Source organism: Vulpes vulpes, chromosome 2 (assembly GCF_048418805.1).
Source record: "Vulpes vulpes isolate BD-2025 chromosome 2, VulVul3, whole genome shotgun sequence".
Classification (NCBI taxonomy): domain Eukaryota; kingdom Metazoa; phylum Chordata; class Mammalia; order Carnivora; family Canidae; genus Vulpes; species Vulpes vulpes.
The window spans coordinates 59,794,731-59,816,052 of NC_132781.1; the positions used below are offsets into that span (position 1 = coordinate 59,794,731).

A 21,322-nucleotide genomic window follows, 5' to 3' on the forward strand; every position below is an offset into this window, starting at 1 on the left:
GTTTTGGCTATTACTTTGTAATGTTAAGTACTTTGGAGTTGCACTGTTCAATACAAGCCAGTCGCCATATGTGGCAATTGAGCACTTGAAATGTGGCTAGTGTGAATTGAGATGTGGTATAAATGTAAAATAAAATACACACCAGGTTTCAGAGATGTAGTACAAAAAAAAAAAAAAAAGAATTTAAGCTATCACAATAATTATTTTTTATATTGATAACGTGTTGAAGTGATATTTTGGGTAAATTAGGTTAAATTATGGTAAAATTAATTTCATCTGTTTTTTCCTTTTTTAATATTACTACTAGAAAACTTTAAATTACTTGTGGTTTACATTGTGTTTCTATTAGACAGCACTGTTTAAAACAGCACTGAATAAAAGTACACACATGAAAGCCAAAAATTTCCTGACAGTGTATCATCTTGCAATCAGAATAATCAAAAGGCTAAAGACTTTGGTTATCCAGTGGCCATTATTTGATAGGCAGAAGTGAGTAATTTAAGTTCTGTCTCAACAATAAGTATTGTTCGTGTCTTGTCATAACTAAAGCAAAATTTTATTGGATATGCTAATTAAAATAGAAAATTATCCCACTAGTGTTATACTAGAAGACACAAGAAGTTAAATCTTACACTGATTTAAAAACTGAGTTCAGCCTCAGAGTGGATTTAAGAAAAAAACTTTAAGTCCTATATCTTTCCTAACTTATACTAAAATCACTTGTAATAGTCTTTAAAATTGTACTTCAATTTCTTTTCCTTCAATCCCTTTAGTATGTTTGAATGCTGAGTTTTAGAGTTTGCAGATTATTTCCATTGGTTTTGTTTGCTTGTTTTATAGGTTAAGGTCTCAATTTTACTGATGTTTTAAGTGTAATTTTTGAAGTCCAAAGCTAATTATTTGTAAGGTTTCTGAATTGAGAAGTACTTTTCAGTACTTTTCATTTCAGTAGCTTAAATTCTTCACATGGATGAACTAAAATGAAAACAATGCCTTAATTAATAGACTTGAGCCTTAATGTTTACATTTTTCTGAAGAGAGTTGTAAAATACTCGATTTTTTAAAATTATACGTTATACACTTTCATTATAGTGAAAGGAGCATAGACTTTATTCTGGCACTTTAAAATCAGGTGATGTAGTCCAGAACTGGCTGTGTGATGTCATGGTGGACTAATAACAAAAAATGAAACTGCTTAGCTGGTGTACAGTTTGCTCTTAATAAAACAGTGTGTAATTTGCATCATATGAGAGATGTCTATTAATTACTCTTCCTATTTTACAAGTTAGTATTCATAACAAGGGAATGTGTTGGAGCTTGAAAAATTACTTGAGGAAAAAAGTATTTAAAGTCCCACATCTAATGTAGTGTTTCTTCTTTGCTTTATCTTGTTATCCTCCTTCAATTTTACTAACTAGTAACTGAAAGTTACTTAGGTAATACAAGTAATTTAATTGGAATGTATTTCTTAAATAGTCTTTTATGTACTTAGAGTTGTGGGCTTTTTGTTTGAGTTTTGGCTTTTTATTTTTATTTACTTATTTACTTATTTTAAGATTTTATTTATTCATGAGACACACAGAGAGAGAAGCAGGCTCCCTGTGAGGAGGAGCCTGATGCGGGACAGATTCCCAGGATCCCGGGATCACGACCTGAGCCAAAGGCAGATGCTCAACCACTGAGCCACCCACCCTGGTGCCCCAAGTTTTGGCTTTTTAATCCACTTTATCTCAGTTTGAGATGTTTTTGGGGGTATCTTCAGGTTGGATACTTGACTATTAACTGTAAGTGTTATTAGCAATTTAGGCTTCCATAGCGTCAAGTAAGTCATTATGGAATTATTAGTGTAAATCTAGAAGTTTTACACATCAGTATATATTCTTAGCTTGTGATGGCTCATTTAGATGCTTGTTAAATTATAAAGATCATAGGTTATTTATCATTTTTGGTTATAAAAATACTTCCTGCGTAAATATTTACAAAATGCCTTTTTTAAAGAAATGAAAGTTTTTGTCTTTGTTTTTTTTTAAAGGAAGAAATTTTTTAAAAAGGAAGAAATGAAAGTCACTTTTGCCATCACGAACTAAACATTTTGGTGGACTATGTAAGCTGCTTCTGTGTCTTAGATAAAATTTTATTTTGTCTTCACTGAGGAATCTAGAATTTATTGATAATGGTACTGAAAAAAAACATTTAAAAAATCAAATTTTTCCTATGTCTTCTTAAATAAGGAAAATCTAGTATATACTTTTCTTGTCAGAAAATTAGACTCTGACACATAACAGGAGAATTTGGCAGAATTACGAATTTTGGCAGAATTTTTCTTCTTTTAAAAGGTATTGATTCAGTTTCTATTAGAAATCAAACTTCTCGATATTAATTATATTACAGTATCTGGTGTTTGCAAACCTAAAAACACATGTGGGATATTATAACATAAAACTGTCAAGTATATTCTGGAGTAGTTTGAAATACTTGAAAACTAACAGATGAGGGGTACCTGGGTGGCTTAGTGGTTGAGCGTCTACCTTTGGCTTGGGTCATGATCCCGGGGTCCTGGGATCAAGTCCTACATCGGGCTCCCCGTGGGGAGCCTGCTTCTCCCTCTGCATATGTCTCTGCCTCTCTGTGTCTCTCATAAATACCTAAATAAAATCTTTAGAAGAAGGAAAAAAGAAAACAGGTGAAAGAAAATAGGAAAGACAGCATTTTTATGTTTAGTTCAAACTTAAACAGCTTCCCCCACCCCCAACTCATTTACTAATGCAAAGCATTTGAGGGTGATCTTGGAAAAAGAAATAAGGAAAGAGTATTTGCAACTAGTTTCCTATTACCTGGTGGCTGTGATACCCTAACCCACAAAATTAGCATTTCCAAACAGGTGGCCATTATGAAAAAATAGATGCAGTGCCTTGTTTTGATCAATACTTTTTTGGTTCCGGTTATTAACTAAATTAGGACTCTCAGTAGATTTAAGATAAAATGCTGCCTTCTTCCTCAAAGGCCTTTTCTTTGCATTATTCTACAGCCTAGAAAACTGAAAATTTTTAAATGTGAAATAGTTTCAAGAAATGATCACCTGTTTAGTGTTTATCTCTAAAGTTGAAAGCAGACTAACCAGGTTTAAGATTGATGGCATTAGTAGATGTGGCAACGTACAGATAAAAGGTATAAAATAAGTATAATTTGCAAGTTTTGGCTAGTTTAAAAATAAAGATATTAAATACTTAAAAAACGATATTAGATACTTTACAATATAGCTGAGGAGAAATTTGTACGGGGCGTTTTTTATATAACAAGCCCTGTGATTCATTTACCAAGACGTTTTTTGAAACCTTAGTTTTTGTGAACATAAAAGCAAAATAAAGGCTAACATAATTCTTCATTTGGATGTAGAGATATTGGAGAATCAGTTATATACTTTTCTGTCTTAATCTGACTATAGTTTTAAACATCTTATTTCTGTAGAATTAAGATATTTGGGTTGGTAAACATTCTTATGAAATAAAGTATTGGCTGTTTAATTGCCCTAAATACCTAGATTTCTGTTCACCAGAGAGCCTTTGTCAGACTTATGTAAGCTTTGAATTGGAAGATATGAAAAATTTGTGAAATGTAGAGTGTTAAAGTTAGGTATCAAGATTTTAAATTAGAGTACAGTACAGTTTTGGCACTAAAAATTTTATTTTATTAAAAATCATAGAATGAACATTTTAATCCTAGGAAAAAGAATTCTATCATTTTTCTCATATGCCTTTTAATCATATATAAAGATAAAAATTTATATTTTGCTTTTTTTCCTGCTTAGAATTATTAGATGAGAATATTGCTTTATTCTTCTATATCTTGCTCATTGGACCTGTCATTGGACAGTTTTGGGTTGTGTATCTATATATCTATCTCACTAAGATATACGTGATTTGTAAGACAATTTTTTTTTTATTTTGGCACTGTATTTCTGTATTTTAAGGTTAGCATTTTTTTTTTTTCCATTTTTGGACAAACTGCTCTACCATCATCTCACATACTTTGGTTTTCAGTACCTTTGTTAGCCATTTAGTCAGATCTTCACCAGAGATTTCCTCTTTTGTGAAGCTGCCAAGCTGAACATATCTTTGACTAACTTGGTCATTCAAGTGGCTGTTTCTTCATGCTTTACTCACTATGATATTCTTTGGATTAATAGTTTTCAAAGTCCAATAACTCTTAGGCCATTTCTTAATGTGTTTAAGGGTGGTAGCTATCCAAAAACTCAGAATCCAAAGTAATTTCTATTCCTAAAAATGAAACATGGAAAGTTAATATTTGATGTGGTCATCAAGAAAAATATATAAAAGCTTTGGTAGCTGACTATTATTTGACCAACCAATATAAATATGTTTAGTTGAAAAGGACACTATGGGGCAGCCTGGGTGGCGCAGCGGTTTAGCGCCACCTTCAGCCCAGGGCATGATCCTGGAGACGGGGGATCAAGTCCCACATCAGGCTCCCTGCATGGAGCCTGCTTCTCCCTAGGCCTGTGTCTCTGCCTCTCTCCCTCTGTCTCTCTCTCTCTGTCGCTCATGAATAAATAAATAAAATAAAATATTTTTTTTAAAAAAGGACACTATGCAGATGTTGTTTCTGGAGAAAATTTTAGAAATTTAACAAATTCAGCAAATAGATTTAAAGAAAAGGACATCCAAAGCATATGAAATTATTCAGGGTGTTTTAGATTTTGAAACTGTGATGGTTGACTTAAGCAGTTAACTCTTAAAAGGTGAATGATGAATATGTGGTTAATTCTTACTTTTGTCCATTTCCAGCTTACAAAACACTACACAGCAAAATAATGATCTGCTAGACTGCTAACCCGAGCATCCAGCTTCTACAATGCCTGTGCAGGCAGCTCAATGGACAGAATTTCTGTCCTGTCCAATCTGCTATAATGAATTTGATGAGAATGTGCACAAACCCATCAGTTTAGGTTGTTCACACACTGTTTGCAAGACCTGCTTGAATAAACTTCACCGAAAAGCTTGTCCTTTTGACCAGACTGCCATCAACACAGACATTGATGTCCTTCCTGTCAACTTTGCACTCCTCCAGTTAGTGGGAGCCCAGGTAAGCTTTCAAGATTGTACTAATTTGGTATATTTAATAATTATGGAATTTTGTTTATTAAGGGGTACAAATGTGTCTAGTGATACTTGAAACATCAAAAATATTCAGTGTCCCTGATATCATGATTGTATTCTGCAAAAGATTTTCTCTAGATAATGTTATAAATCCTTATGCAAAACCATAAATCCCATTATAGTTATGTATTTCTTTGTGTTCAGTGCACTGGTCAACATATATAAGTGACTTGATGGATAAGGAGCATTTTAAAATAAGCATATATAAGCATTTATTCATTAGGTGATATGAAAAGAAATATAATCTAAGCTTTGGCTAGATATCAACCAGCTAGGACCAAATGCAGGTTTTTAACTTCACTTGACTTTTAGGATAATATTACAAATAAGAACATAAGGTCTAGAGCAGCCCCGGTGGCGCAGCGGTTTGGCGCCACCAGCAGCCTGGGGTGTGATCCTGGAGACCTGGGATCAAGTCCCATGTCGGGCTCCCTGCATGGAGCCTCCTTCTCCCTCTGCCTGTGTCTCTGCCTCTCTCTCTCTGTGTCTCTCATGAATAAATAAATAAAATCTTTAAAAAAAAAAAAAAAAGAACATAAGGCCTATTTAGGGACATATATATAGAAAACCAATTTCCAGAGTATCAATAATAAATTCTACACTGTTTTTTTATGTTCACGTGTTATAAAGTTAATATTTCTTGTTTATAATCATTTTACTGGATCAGGCCAAAACCCTATACTTACAATAATTTCCATTCAATGGGAGTTTGTTTTATGTTAGGTATGATAGTAAGTATTCAAGATCTATTAGTACTAATTCTTACTGTAGCTCTTTAGATAGTTATTATCCACATTTTACAAGTGAGAAAGAAGATGAAATTCTGTACATCATGTCCTGTATATTAAAGTAAGAAAATAAGGACTTTTCTAATTAATCATTACTTAGAAAATTCAACAAATTAAAAATATTACATTCTTTTAGTATCCTGTTATTTCAAGTTTTTTATTTATTTTTTAAAAAATATTTATTAATTTTTTCATAGAGAGAGTGGCAGAGACACAGACAGGCAGAGGGAGAAGCAGGCTCCATGTGGGGAGCCCGATGTGGGACTCAATCCTGGGTCTCCAGGATCATACCCTTGGCTGCAGGCGGCACTAAACCGCTGCGCCACCGGGGCTGCCCCAAGTTTTTCTTTTAAAACACATTTCTGAGCAACCCCGGTGGCTCAGCGGTTTAGTGCGGCCTTCACCCCAGGGCCGGATCCTGGAGACCCTGGATCGAGTCCTGCGTCGGGCTCCCTGCATGGAGCTTGCTTCTCCCTCTGCCTGTGTCTCTGCCTCTCTCTCCCTCTCTGTCTGTCATGAATAAATAAAATCTTTTAAAGAAAAATTCTTTTCAATGCTCATAATCCAGTTAGACACTCTGAAATCAAGGTGCATCTATAATCAGTTGTATGTCATAATTGGCAGGAGTTTTTCTTAATGGCACATAAAATAACAGTGCCTTTTGCAGACAGTGGCATCTTAGATACAATAAAATATGGTAGACTCTAATAATACTAGCTATCTGCCGTTTATTTAGCATCTGCTATATAGGCCAGGTATTATGTTTTGTGGTTTATAAATGTCCTCTCAAATGGTCCTTAATAGCCTGCAGGCCCATACAGTGAGATCTCTATTACCTTTATCTATTTATTTTTAATATTTTATTTATTCATGAGAGACACAGAGAGAGAGAGAGAGGCAGAGACACAGGCAAAGGGAGAAGCAGGCTCCATCCATGGAGCCTGATGTGGGACCGGATCCCAGGACCCCAGGATCATGACCTGAGCTGAAGGCAGACGCTCAACTGCAGAGCCACCCAGGCGTCCCTTCTATTACCTTTAAAACCTGGCCCCACCTGCTACTACTGGATTCAGACTTTCTGCTTAAGCTATATTGCTTCATAGCCAGTTGTTAAATATGCCATACATGTTCTCACCTGAGGGATTTTGTTGCGACTCTTATCTCTGTGTAGAATGTTTATTACCTCTCCTCTCTCAAGTCTTTATTCAAATGTCATGATTCCCAAGGTAGCCTGTCCTGATGACCCCCTGCTAAAACTGTAACTACTCTCCGACTTTCCCAATACCGCCCCCATCCTTGCTGTGTCTATCATACTACCTATTTATTTATTATGTTTTTTAATATATTAGCTCCATTCTCTCTTCACGAGATTGCAAGCTCTACAAGGGGCAAGCAGTTGTGCCTGTTTTGTGCACTGATAGATGCCCAATACCCAAAACTGTGTTTGGAACATGTTAAGCACTCCATAAATACAAATATTTGTTGGATTAAATTGAATTCTCATAATGGCAATATGAAATAGGGATTTTCGTCTCCATTTTTCAGGGAGGAAAACCATGAGTTGGAGCAGTTAAATGATTTACTCAAGGTCACTCATAGAAGTGGCAGAGCTATAGTTTATGCCCAAATGTTGACCTTTCTTTAAGAATAGTACATCTTGGGGCACCTGGGTCGCTCAGTCAGTTGAGCATATGACTTTTGATCTCAGCGCAGGTCCTAATCTCATAGTTGTGAGTTCAAGGCCCACATTGGAAGCCCAGCATGGAGCCTACTTAAATAAAAAATACTGTCTTGTTCTACCAAAAGGAGACAAACCATTATCGATAAATACAGTAAATGAATTACATAGTGAGAAGGTGCTAAGTACTTTTTTTCCTATTTATTTTAAAATACTTTAACTTGTAAAAAGTAGCGCACAGAGAACCTGTATAATTTTCTGTAGCTTCCCTTAATGTTAACATCTGTCAAAATTATAGCATAGTTATCAATCTTAAGACATTAACATTATAGAATATTATTAACTACCTGCTGCTTTTTCCATTTATTACTACATTGGAGCCCCTGCTATTAAGTATGATAAACTTGGTTCTTGGAAAGCAGTTTGGCTAGGTGTTCGGCTTTAATTTTACTTAAAGTACTTTGATGTATTGTCTCTGTATTATAATTTTATACTCACCAAGATTATTATCAAATATGTAAGTAACAGTTCCATGAGTTGGATGAATGTATTTCCTCAATTTTTCTTTTTTTTTTTTTTTTAGGTACCAGATCATCAGTCAATAAAGTTAAGTAATCTAGGTGAGAACAAACACTATGAGGTTGCAAAGAAATGTGTTGAGGATTTGGCACTCTACTTGAAACCACTAAGTGGAGGTAAAGGTAGGTTCATAAAAAGTGTTTTTACTGGTGAGCAGGATTTGGTAACATTTACTTTGAAAGACTTAATGTTAATACTCTATCAAATAATTTTGACTCTTAAAAAATGAGTTTGGACAACTCTTGGAAAACTTTTTGTTGGAGAGCATTATATTTTCTTCTGAAAATAACTAATATTGTTACTATTTTAAGAATTCATCAGATACTACATATTGAGATTCCTACAGTATTTGTATTCATTAAAATAATACTGCTGTAGCAGAATATCAATTTTAATAAGTCCTGCTAAGAATTTCATATATTCCATCATTCAATTTTATTGAGCATTCATCATGGTTAGGGTCCCTAACTAACCCTCCCTCACAGAGCCCACAGTCTATTAGGGGAGATAGGCATATAAGTACAATAAATTACTTTAAGTGTTTGACAGAAACAGAATTCTATTTTTATTTTTATTTATTTATTTTTTTTTACAGAATTCAATTTGATTATCACTGCATACCTCGTGACCCACACATCTTAGATGAATCAATCAAGTATTATTTTATACCTGCTCTATGCTTTGCACTATTGAATATTTAGGACACAGTGATTTCCTTGAGAAACTTAGCCTATCCACCTCCATTCATTCATTCATTCATTCATTCATTGAGCAAATACTGACAAGCATGTACTAAGTGCCAGGCCATGTTTTGGTTCTTGGCATACATGAGTAAAATGCTTGCCTTCAGAGAACTTCTGTTTCAGAAAAGAGAGAAAGTATAATAAACGATAAACATAATAAAAATTATATAGTATAATTGATAATTGTTATGGATGTAAAATAATACAGTTAAAGGGATTAGAAAGGTCAGGGTGAGAGGACAAGGGCAGATTGCAATTTTATAGAAGGTGGTTAATGTAGGCCTCATTAAGAACGTAGCTTCTAAACTTGAAATGAAAGAGGTGAGGTAGTTAGCCATGTAGGTTCCTGGGAAAAGACTGTTCCAGAGGGGCAATAAGGATGGAGCACGTAGATGGTACAATCAGTTAAGCATCTGACTGTTGTTGTCGGCTCAGGTTGTGATCTCTGGGTTCTGAGATCAAGCCCCGAGTCAGACTCTATGCTCAGCATGGAATCCACTTGGGATTCTCTGTCTCTCTCTCTTTGTCCCTCCCTCTTGTGCTCTCTCTCTCTCTCAAATAAATAAATAAATCTTAAAAAAAAAAAAAGAAGAAGAAGAAGAAGACTGTTCTAGAAAGGCAATAGCAAGTCCCTAGTGCATGCCTAGTATCTTCAAAGAACAATAATAGGAGAGTGTGCCTGGAGCAGTGGGAGTGAAGGGGAGACCAGTAGGATATAGATGAAAGGAAGTGGTAAGACCAGATAATGTGCAGACTTGCAAGCCATTTTAAAGATTCGAACTTTTACTCCAAGTGAAATTGGGGATTCACTCTAGGGTTTTAAGCAGAGGAGTGACACAATCTGACTAATGTTTAAAGGATCTCTCAAGCTTTTCTGTTGAGAATTCAGTGTAGAAGGGAAAGGATAGGAGCAGGGTATTGGTTAATAGGCTAATGGGCCAACATAGTAGCAGTGGAGGTAGTGAGAAGTGAATGTCCGGGAAATATTTTGAAAGTAGAGTCCAGGGAATCTCCTAAATTATTGCGTGTGGGCTGTGAGAAAAAGCAGAATCAAAGAGGACTCCTGGGTTTTGGGGTCTGAGCACGTAGAAAGAGATTGCCATCAACCTAGATAAGGAATACTGTAGGTAGATCAAGTTTAGATGGGAAGATCAGGAGTTCAGTTTTCATCATGTTATGTTGGAGATGTCAGATCTTCATTTGGATGCTATTGAGTAACCAGTGGATATATGTTAAGGAATAAGGTATAGAAACTGTATGTTTGGGCGTCATTAACATAGGAATATAATTTACAGCAACTAATAAGATTGGCTAAGATCATGCACACGGTGAATGTAGATAAAGAAAACAAAAACTGAGTTCTGAGGCATTTTAACATTAAGAAGTCAGGAAGAAAAGATGAAATCAGATTAAAAAAAGACCTGAAATAAAAGGAAAGAAGAAAAGCGAGAGATGGAGTATTCTGGAAGCTAAGTAAAGAAAGTGTTTAAAGGAATTAGGAGTGGTTGTATGTTGAGGGCTGTTGAAAGGTCAGGTAAGGGAAGGACTCCGAATTGACCATTGACTTAGCAAAGTAGAGGTAATTGTCGTGACAGGCAGTTTTGATAAAGTGATAGGAGCAACAGATTGATTGGAATAGGCTTTAAAGATTGTGATGCAAGGAATTTGGAGATACAGCCATTAGAAACGACAAATACCCACCATTTGCTTCAACGTGGATGGAACTGGAGGGTATTATGCTGAGTGAAGTAAGTCAATCGGAGAAAGACAAACATTATATGTTCTCATTCATTTGGGGAATATAAATAATAGTGAAAGGGAATAGAAGGGAAGGGAGAAGAAATGTGTGGGACATATCAGAAAGGGAGACAGAACATAAAGACTCCTAACTCTGGGAAACGAACTAGGGGTGGTGGAAGGGGAGGAAGGGGGGGTGGGGGTGAATGGGTGACGGGCACTGAGGGGGGCACTTGACAGGATGAGCACTGGGTGTTATTCTGTATGTTGGTAAATTGAACACCAATAAAAAATAAATTTATTAAAAAAAAAGGAATTTGGAGATAGTGAATATAGACAATACTAGAGATTTGCTACAAAAGAGAAGAAAGAAATGGGGCAGAACTGGTAGGTGAAAAGCAATGAATAAAAAGATTTATTTTGAAGATGGATGAAATAACAGCATGCTTTCTTTTTTTGTCTTGCTGATGGAAGCAATCAAATAGAAAGGGAAGAAGTAATGATGTCAGAGAGAGGAGAGAATTGCTGGAGCATATCCTTGAGTTAGGAAAATGGATTATGATCTTAGAGTTTGCCATTCTATTCCAAACGTCATGTATGTAATAAAATTAGAGCTGTTATTAAACTTTTCATGAACTGGATGGAAAACAGGCTAAATAAACCCAGAATAGCCTTTTTTTTTTTTTTTAAGATTTATTTATTTACTCATGAGAGACACACAGAGAGAGGCAGAGACACAGGCAGAGGGAGAAGCAGGCTCCACGCAGGAAGCGCGACGTGGGACTCGATCCCGGGTCTCCAGGATCACACCCCAGGCTGCAGGCAGCGCTAAACCACTGCGCCACCAGGGCTGCCCCCAGAATAGTCTCTTGAGGGACACATGCAACCCAGAAAACAGGATACCTAAATAAAATTTGAAGTAACTAAAAATTAGACTCCTGTTACCACAGAATAGTAATACTCTTATTAAAACAGTGAAAGTACCTTACAGAGGACTCATTACAAATTATGGCTTCATAGTTAAGTATGGATAATGAAAATTGACTTGTTTTATTTAATTGAAAAACTTTCTTTCCTTCCTCTTAAAGGTGTAGCTAGTTTGAATCAGAGTGCACTGAGCCGTCCAATGCAAAGGAAACTGGTGACACTTGTAAACTGTCAACTGGTGGAGGAAGAAGGTCGTGTAAGAGCCATGCGAGCAGCCCGTTCACTTGGAGAAAGAACTGTAACAGAACTAATATTACAGCACCAGAATCCCCAGCAATTGTCTGCCAACCTGTGGGCTGCTGTCAGGGCTCGAGGATGCCAGTTTCTAGGGCCAGGTAGGATAGATCACCATCTTTTCTCTTATTGGCTATCAGGGTTAGAGGATGCCAATTTCTAGAGTTAGTTGAGAATCCTGAGACTTAACCCATCTTTATTTATACATATAAATATTGACATAATTAAAGCAGTTTTTGTAATCATAATCTATGTGACAGTACTGTAGCATTTTAGAATAAATTTCTCATTTACTCTTTAGCAGCTTTCGAAAGAAGTGACACAGATCCAATTTTATAATTTAAAAAATCGAGTTAGAGAGGCCTGATATTATACAGGTAGTAAGTAAAGGAAAAATAAAGTTTTTTAATGAAAAAATTTTAATTGTCTTTAAAACTTGGAAGACAAATTATATACACAAACATACAAATCACCAGGGGTAATGCCTTCATAATTATTTCCACCTACATTCCACTTAAAAAATCTTTACCTATACCAAGGTTATGAATGAAGTACACTTCTCTGTTACCTTTTAGAAGCTTTATTGTTTTAGAGCTACAGTCAGGTAGAATTTTGTGTGTGACTGTGTGTAAAGGAAACTTTTTAAACTTTTAAACATGACAGCTGAATAGACATGTGGAAAAAGACAAAATTAGATCTATTTCTCATACACCGTAGCTACTTAAACATCAAAGTAAAAATAAATGACAAACTTAGAAAATGTTTTTATTATATCACAAATGACTAATAAAACTAATACGTAAGGTACTTCTAAAAACTCAGAAAAAGACACCAACCACCCAACTGAAGATTGGCAAAAGACGTAAACAGAAAATGCACAAGAAAAAGTAATGTAAATGGCCCTCAAACATCTAAAATATACTCAGTGTTTCTCTATCAAGAGAAATATACATGAAAATTATATTGACCATTTCTCATATATCAGATTGACAGAATTCAAAAGGTTGACAATATTTGTTGTCAGGGCTGTTGATGTTTTCCGTGATGCAATTAAAAAATATAGTCAAATATCAGTCTTTTCAGTTACTACTTCTGGATATGGAGTAAAAAAAAAAAAAAAGTGTTTCCTATACTAAGTTACAGAGGAATTCATGCTTGTATTTTTTTTTTAAGATTTTATTTATTTATTCATGAGAGACCGTGAGAGAGGCACAGACACAAGCAGACGGAGAAGCAGGCTCCATGCAGGGAACCTGACGTGGGACTCAATCCCGGGTCCCCAGGATCACACCCCAGGCTGAAGGCAGCGCTAAACCGCTAAGCCACCCAGGCTGTCCATGCTTGGTATTTTTTACAGTTGTATGATTTATTTTTTAATAATTATTTATGACCTATTTGAAATTTAAGTAGCTATGGTGTTAATGTCATCAGGAACCAAGATTTTCAGCATTACAAAAAAAAAAAAATACAAGTATGAAGTCAAAGAATTTATATAAAAACCCTTTGGTCTTAAATTTGAATTGTCACTGTAAGTACAGGCTCATTTACTTTTCTTCCTCTAAAAATGCCTATTCTCTAGGTCTGCCCACCGGGCTTAGAAGCAGTGAATAGCCATAACACCCAGATTATGACCCTTAATAAATACCATTGCCCATTAAAAAGAAACCGGGCTCTTTGGATAAATGCCATATTCCAATTCTAGGGTGGGGAAGTACAAGTTGAGCCTGGGAATTCTTGGGGTAGAAAGCACAAAAGCTATCAAAGATCATTGGCATCATGTCAAAATAAGTAAATTTGAAGGGTCTCCCGCTGGACGTGAGTGGCACGGTTTGAAAATCAAAATGAATAATGATTAATGGATTGAAAGATAAAATATATGAAAATCCAAGATTTTGTAATGACGGTACAAGAAAAATTAAATGGTTTTCTTTGGCAGTTGCTTAATAATGCCAACACATTATTCTAGAAATTATGAAAGAGTAGAATAAAAGTCAAGCATATTTTTTCTGTCCTTCCTTTACAAACTGTTTTCAAGGACAGTTTCTCAGGGCGTTGAATGTAGGTACCTCTTTTAGCAAAATTCCAGCTAATAAATTTAGAAAAAAATGTGTCAAAATTAGAAAAATCACACATTTAATCTCAAGTCAATTAATGGGTCTACACAAGAATTGTTAGTAGCTGTTAAAACCATTAGATGTGAGGTTGCTGGGAAAATTTACTATAGATGGGTGAGACCTGAACCTAATATCAATCTTAACATTACTAAAAGTGAGACAGCTAGGCCTTAATTATCTCCACTTTTAATATATGGAATAACAAATATGCTTGGCAGAAAAAGAAACAAAAGCTCATTCTGAATCTAATCAAGCCCGTAGTTTACATGAAATAAAGAGGATAAATGAACATATTTAGGAATACTACAAGCATTCCTTGGCTAAAATAAGCCAAACCAAGAATGTGGGGAAGTGTTTAGAAAAATGATTGTTTCTTAAAAAAATTCAGAGAAAAACTGAATTTTCTCTTTAATGAGAGGGTGGAAGGTAGTGGGAAGCTTTTGTGTGTGTGTGTGTGTGTGTGTGTATTTTAAGCCTAAAGGCATATTAACCAAAAGCAATGTATGGACTTTATTTGGATACTTACTCAAGCCAACTATAAGAAGAAATTTTTGAGACAGTGGGAAAAAATTCAACTTCGGATTGAATATTATATGATAATAGGGATATATATTACTTTCTAAAAATGTGATAAAGTTATAAAAATGTTTTTGAAGTCTTTACATGTTAGAAATAAATAATGAATTATTTAAGGGTGAAATGCTATGTTGTCTGGGATTACCTTCAAAACACTCCAGCCAAAGCAAACTAGAAAAGTGGGTAAGAACTGGCAACAGCTATCTTATGGGATCATGTTATCTCTACTTTTGTATGTTGAAAATTTTCCATAATACAAAGTTAAATTGAAAAATATTTTTAAAAATCCACATTTACATATAATTTAAGAATGTTGTCTTTGGATATTTCCTCATATTTATTTACCTGACCTAAAAAGCACTAGACTGAGTATCAAATATCTTTTGTTCTACTGCTCAACAGCGAAAAGACAACACAATGTAAAAAAAAATGAACAAAGAGGGCGAAAAGACATCTCTCCAAAAAAGGTACACAGATGGCCAAAAAGCACATGAAAAGATGCTTAGCATCAGTAGTCATTAAAGAAATGCAAATCAAAATCACAATGAGATACCACTTCATACCAGCTAGGTTTGCCATAATGTAAAAAAATGGAAAAAGATTGTTGGTGAGGATATGCGTGAAACTTGGGAAGTAGAACAGTGCAGCCTCTGTGGAAAATGATTTGGTGGTTCCTCAGAAAGTTAGAGTTACCATATGACCCAGCAGTCCCACTCGTGTATCTACCCCAAAGAACTGAGAACAGATTCAAACTAAAACTTGTACACCAATTTCACAGCAATATTTGTCACAGTGGTCCAAAAGTGGAAGCAGTCCTCATGTCCATCAGCTGATGAGTGGATAACCAGATGTGCTTTGTCCATAAATAGAATATTATTCAGGCACAGAAAGAATTCAAAATACATAAAATATTTTCATTTCTATGTAAAGTCAGCATAAAAGTTTAAAAAGGATTGGAAATGATACATGTAGGTAAACTTCAATATTATGTTAAGTGAAAGACGCCAGTAAAAAGGTCACACATTCTGTGATTCCATGTATTTGAAGCATCCACAAAGGTAAATTCATAGATTCAGACTGCAGGCTAGTGATTGCCAAAGGCAGTGGGTAGAGGCTATGGTGAATGACATAAACCATTATGCTGTAGGTTTCCTAGATAGACCTTAAGGTTGTTCATGTGAATTGTATACTTTAAAATGGTTAATTTTATATAAAGTTTACCTCAATTTTTTTAAAAAGTCATTGGTGCAAGTACAGTTTTGCTGCTAACTAGTTGTGAACCTTGACCTCAATACCTCATTTAAAAAAGGATTTGATTTGTAATCCAGATTATAGATGACCTCTCAGCTCTGAAGTTCCCATTTTAATTGAGAACCAGTGCACTTTAAAATTTTAACTTTGCAAGAATAATGCAGAGAATTCTTGTGTGCTTTTTATCTACATTTGTTTTTAATATTTTGTTATATTTGTCATATTATTTGCTCTTTTTCTCTTTCCTGAACCATTTGAGAACATGTTGCATATTTTAGTGCCCTTATATCCCTTTATACTTCCAATGTTTCCTAAAAACAAGGATACCATTTTATGTAACAACAGTTTATTCATCAGACTCAAAAAAATTTAACTTATATACCATACTAAAATCTAATTTGTATTTTGTTTTTGTCAATTACCCCAGAAATGTCTTTAATGCAATTTATTTTCTTTCAGAATATAATTCAGGCCAAGATCACTTATTCTGTTTGTCATCTCTTTTCATCTTCTTAAATAGACTGGAACCATTCTTCAGCCTTTCTGTCCGATATTGGTATTCTTGAAGAATACAGGCAGTTATTTTATAAACAATTCCTTAATTTGGGTTTGCCTGATATTCCCTCATGATTAGATTCAGATTATACTATATACACCCCTGGCCGGAAAACAACATAAATTGATACCTTCTTTAGGTATTGCTCCCAGAGGCTAATATCACTTTAAAATTATGTGCAAAATTGTTCTGTCAGGCAAATTGTCTAATAGTCTCATGCATTAAAGAAAAATGATCATTTATCATGAGACTACTATATGTCCCTTATATGTTATTCAATATGTTAGAGTAATTTCATGTATTTTGTAAATGAGGATTTTTTTCTTCACACTGTAACATTAACATTATTTAGTTGATCGTTAAATACCTTCAGAAGATACATTTTAAATTCTGTTGACTTGTGTTCTAAATGGTTATTTAATAGAAATTATATTTTGTTTGATTTTTAAGTAAACTGTATTTTTGTATTTGTGATGTCTTCTTTTTGTGCTAATGAAATAGACTGTGGATGATGGACCGCCATGAACTAAAACCCAAAGAAGTTTGGCAGACATGATCTGCAAGGTTTCTCATTAATTGTGAATTCATGTTCCTTACTTCTAGCTATGCAAGAAGAGGCCTTAAAGCTGGTGTTGCTAGCATTAGAAGATGGTTCTGCTCTCTCAAGGAAAGTACTGGTACTTTTTGTTGTGCAAAGACTAGAACCAAGATTTCCTCAGGCATCAAAAACAAGTATTGGTCATGTTGTGCAACTACTGTATCGAGCTTCATGTTTTAAGGTAAGTAGCAAGCAACCATCTAGATGTTAGTTGCTTGTGTGTGAGACAGAGGCTTTCTAGAATCAGTGTTACCTGGTCTAGAGGCTCCAGGAATACAGAACGCTTTCAAGAGTTGAAAGGAAACTTTGCTTTCCTTCTGCATTGTTTGCATCTGTGATGCTACCTCTTGGGAATAAACATGTGAAGATGTGCATAACACAAAATGGAGCATAAGGAAATAATTTGGTAAACTTGACTCTCAGGATAATGAATGTAGACTAAAGCAGCCTAATTCAAATGAATTTACCATCTTAAAAGGGAAAACTACGTAAAAGTATTTAAAGTTGGTAAATGTTTCAACTTCCCATTATTTTTATCTTATTCCCTGTTGTGATTAGATTACAACCTTTAATCTGAAGATGGCTTATAATGTTGCCTCAGAACAAGAGTGAAAAGTTGAGGTACTTGCCCCACTCTGCATTTAGGGAGTGTGATTTTTGTGTGTGTGTTTTGTTTTGGTGGAAAAGACAGAAAAACCCCAAGATATTTAGAAATGTAGTTTCATTGTCTTTTAGAATTGTGGGTGATTATAGGTACTGAAGGAGGTGGAAAGTAGGCCAATCCTTAACTTTCTTCATATTACAAGAGTAGGGGTTGCTACTTTAAAAACAAAAAAAAAGTAGGGGTTGCTAGCTGGATCTTGAGAAAGGCCCAAAGACTTGGAACTGTAAAGGTCCATTGGCTTCTATAAAACATCAAAATTTGAAAGCCAAAGCTTATTTAAGCTATTTTGCTGGTTTTATATATAAGCCCAAGAGTGAAAATAGTATAGACAGAAAAAATTTTTTTCGGCAGACTGCATAGTTTGAAATAACAGGTAATTGCTGATGGAAATCTGTTCAAATGAACTCATTTATCTCCACTAATGAGGCTTGGACACTATCTCCCTGATAGTTATAGTGCTTGATTTTGTACCTTTAGGGCAACAATAGAAATGAATCCCTGATTCCTCAAACATTATGTTTTTGGCTAAGCAGCCAAATTACAGAGATCATTTATCATCCTGAAGTAACAGACTAGGTTCTCACACTGTGTATTCCTGACTTAATGTGTATTTTCTCTTATAGGCATCATACTGCTTTGTGGTTTATGATCATACATCTACAGTTACTACTATCTGATATTTGAATAACAGTATAGAAAAGGATTTCAATTTTATGCTCTCATTTCATCCTTATTGGCCTCTAGCTTAAAACATTAAAGCAGTGTTTAGATTAATAAAAAGATATCTTGCTGACTTAACTGCCAAAAGACCTCTCTTGGGTATCGTTTACTCTGATAAAATCATCGTTATCAAAGGTCTTGCCCTGATTTTATAGGCTCAGAGATGTGAACTTTGTGGGTGCATACGGTTCTTCAGGAACGGATGCACCCTTACCAAGGTCACACACAATCGATGATCAATTTTATTAATTTGTAATGAGAAGTGCAACTCTTACATGACTTAAATCATCATATTGCAGATATTTTCCTGCAGAAGAGTATCAGACCTTTGCTTGATTAGCATGGAATCAGCACAAGGGGAGTTAATGATTCTAACGTTTGATGCAGTGATTCCCAACTAATGATCTGCATCAGAATTATTTATCTGTGGGGTTTTTTTTGTTTTTTTTTTTTTAATTTTTATTTATTTATGATAGTCACAGAGAGAGAGAGAGAGAGAGAGGCAGAGACACAGGCAGAAGGAGAAGCAGGCTCCATGCACCGGGAGCCCGACGTGGGATTCGATCCCGGGTCTCCAGGATCGCGCCCTGGGCCAAAGGCAGGCGCCAAACCGCTGCGCCACCCAGGGATCCCTGTGGGGTTTTTAAAAGTATACTTTCCTGGGTCCCATCCCCAGATATTCTGATTTGGTGTATCTGATGTAGGACTTGAGCATTCATATATACTTTTTAAATTGTGTGGTCTTCAAAGACAGGAATTGTGATTACCTGAAATTGTAGTTTCTAATGCTTTGTGGATGATTTTGATGCGTGGTAGTGAGAACTTTAATATGACCAGGCTCTGTTAGCCACCTGTGTCTTGTCTTTACCACTCAGGTGAATAGATGCTTATGCTGCCTACAAGGCACCCTGTAGCCTACTTGGTATTTGAATCAGTGCTACTGTCATCTGGTTTCTGGGTTTCTTCTATATTTTAGGCTGCTAACTTTTTTGTTTTCTTGGTGTTTCTTTAAATAGGTTAGCATAGAATATAGATTTTTGTGACTTCTAGGGACGCCTGGGTGGCTCAGCGGTTGAGCGCCTCCCTTCCGCCCAGGGCGTGATACTGGAGTGTCGAGATCAAGTTCCACATTGCGTTCCTTGCATGGAACTGCTTCTCCTTCTGCCTGTGTCTCTGCCGCTCTCTCTGGGTCTCTTATGAATAAATAAATAAAATCTTAAAAAAAAAAAAAAAGATTTTTGTGATTTCTAAGTTATATACTCTGCTGTCTCTTAAATTATACCTAAACTTGTGTTGATTAGAATTTCGGGTGTCCCACACTTTTCTATAATGTAATTACCTATTCCCAAAGAGAATTGTGAACTGATACTATTAATTCTCAGTTGGTAACTTGATTTTCCCATCTTCATGTTCTGGGCGGGTCATACTATTGTTGTCTCATGTGCCAACAATAGCAGTAGAAACAACCAGTGAGGTGGTCTGGAGATATTTTCATTTTACTAATGAAGAAATCATGATTTTGAACAGTTTGAATGATTTGTTCAGTCTGAGTCTCAGAGTTTGTACTAGTCCTGGGTATTCTGAATCCTAGCCAAGTTTCAAATGTCAGTGTACAAGTTTTAGATAAATATGTACCATCTATTTTGGAAATTTTCTAGTCATCTACTTGCATGTTGGCAAATAAGGCAGTTTCAGTAGGATATGTGAAGCTCTGTAAACTTTTGAATTTATATTTTTTAAATAACTTAAGTCAGGTATCTGCTGTATAAATACCCTAATGATCGTTTTTATGGTAATAGAAAATTTCTTAATTATCACATGATAGTGCTAATCTATGTCTACCTGTTGGCTGAACTGATTTGTCATTCCTCTGCTTAAAAGTCCTTATTGGCTTCCCATGCCCTTCAGGATAATACAAATTTCTCACCATAGTTTGTAAGGCTCTCTGTGATTTTTTTTTTTCTAGCCTGTATCTCAGTCTTTAATTCTATATGCTCTGCTCTTTCATTTTTTTTAAGTTTTTATTTTATTTTTTTTAATTTATTTATGATAGTCACACACAGAGAGAGAGAGGCAGGCAGAGACACAGGCAGAGGGAGAAGCAGGCTCCATGCACCGGGAGCCCGACGTGGGATTTGATCCCGGGTCTCCAGGGTTGCGCCCTGGGCCAAAGGCAGGCGCTAAACTGCTGCGCCACCCAAGGATCCCTGCTCTTTCATTTTTCTATTTTGCTACTTATTACTCTTGTTAGGATTTTTTTTCTTACATGAAAACTCCTATTTATTCTTCAAGACTTAGTTTATGCAGCTTTCAAGTGGGGGAAGCCTTCTCTGTAACCCCTTTCTCCCACCAGTCAGATTTAATTGCCTTTCTTTTATGTTGCTGTGGAGCATTATAATAGCACATATACTATAATTTTCAGTTTACAAGCGTCTTCTTATCAGTTGCTGAGCTCACTGAAGGAAGGCAAAACTTTGTACTGGGTTATGTAAGTTCTGCCTTGTTCCAAAAAATTTGTGAAAAGACCTTTCTTTTCCTTGCACCTTTTTTGTCTAGTATCTGACACTTCTACGCTCCCCACAAAAGAATTGATTGAAGGAGGGGAGAGAGCAGACCAATTTTGATTTTTTTTTTTCTCCTTTCTATCTTTTAGGTTACCAAAAGGGATGAAGACTCTTCCTTGATGCAGCTAAAGGAGGAATTTAGGAGTTACGAAGCATTACGCAGAGAACATGATGCCCAAATTGTTCATATTGCAATGGAAGCAGGACTCCGCATTTCACCTGAGCAGTGGTCCTCACTTCTGTATGGTGACTTGGCACATAAATCACACATGCAGTCTATCATTGATAAGGTTTGTGAAATTAGTGATGCTTGTTTTATATCATTGCTGTTACATTGAAGAGCACTGCAATCTTCG

General features: G+C 35.5%; 1 protein-coding gene across 3 annotated transcripts in view; it reads left to right on the forward strand.

Annotated features, from left to right (window-relative positions):
* RC3H2 (ring finger and CCCH-type domains 2) overlaps positions 1 to 21,322 on the forward strand; it is a 51,074-nt gene that overhangs the window by 2,228 nt on the left and 27,524 nt on the right. For all 3 annotated transcript variants that reach the window (XM_026009259.2, XM_026009260.2, XM_026009261.2), the window contains exons 2-6: positions 4,806 to 5,103; positions 8,227 to 8,344; positions 11,791 to 12,024; positions 17,024 to 17,199; positions 21,056 to 21,256. In XM_026009259.2, coding sequence (XP_025865044.1) covers positions 4,873 to 5,103; positions 8,227 to 8,344; positions 11,791 to 12,024; positions 17,024 to 17,199; positions 21,056 to 21,256 — 960 coding nt within the window. In that variant the 5' untranslated portion in view covers positions 4,806 to 4,872. The remainder of the gene's footprint in view (positions 1 to 4,805; positions 5,104 to 8,226; positions 8,345 to 11,790; positions 12,025 to 17,023; positions 17,200 to 21,055; positions 21,257 to 21,322) is intronic.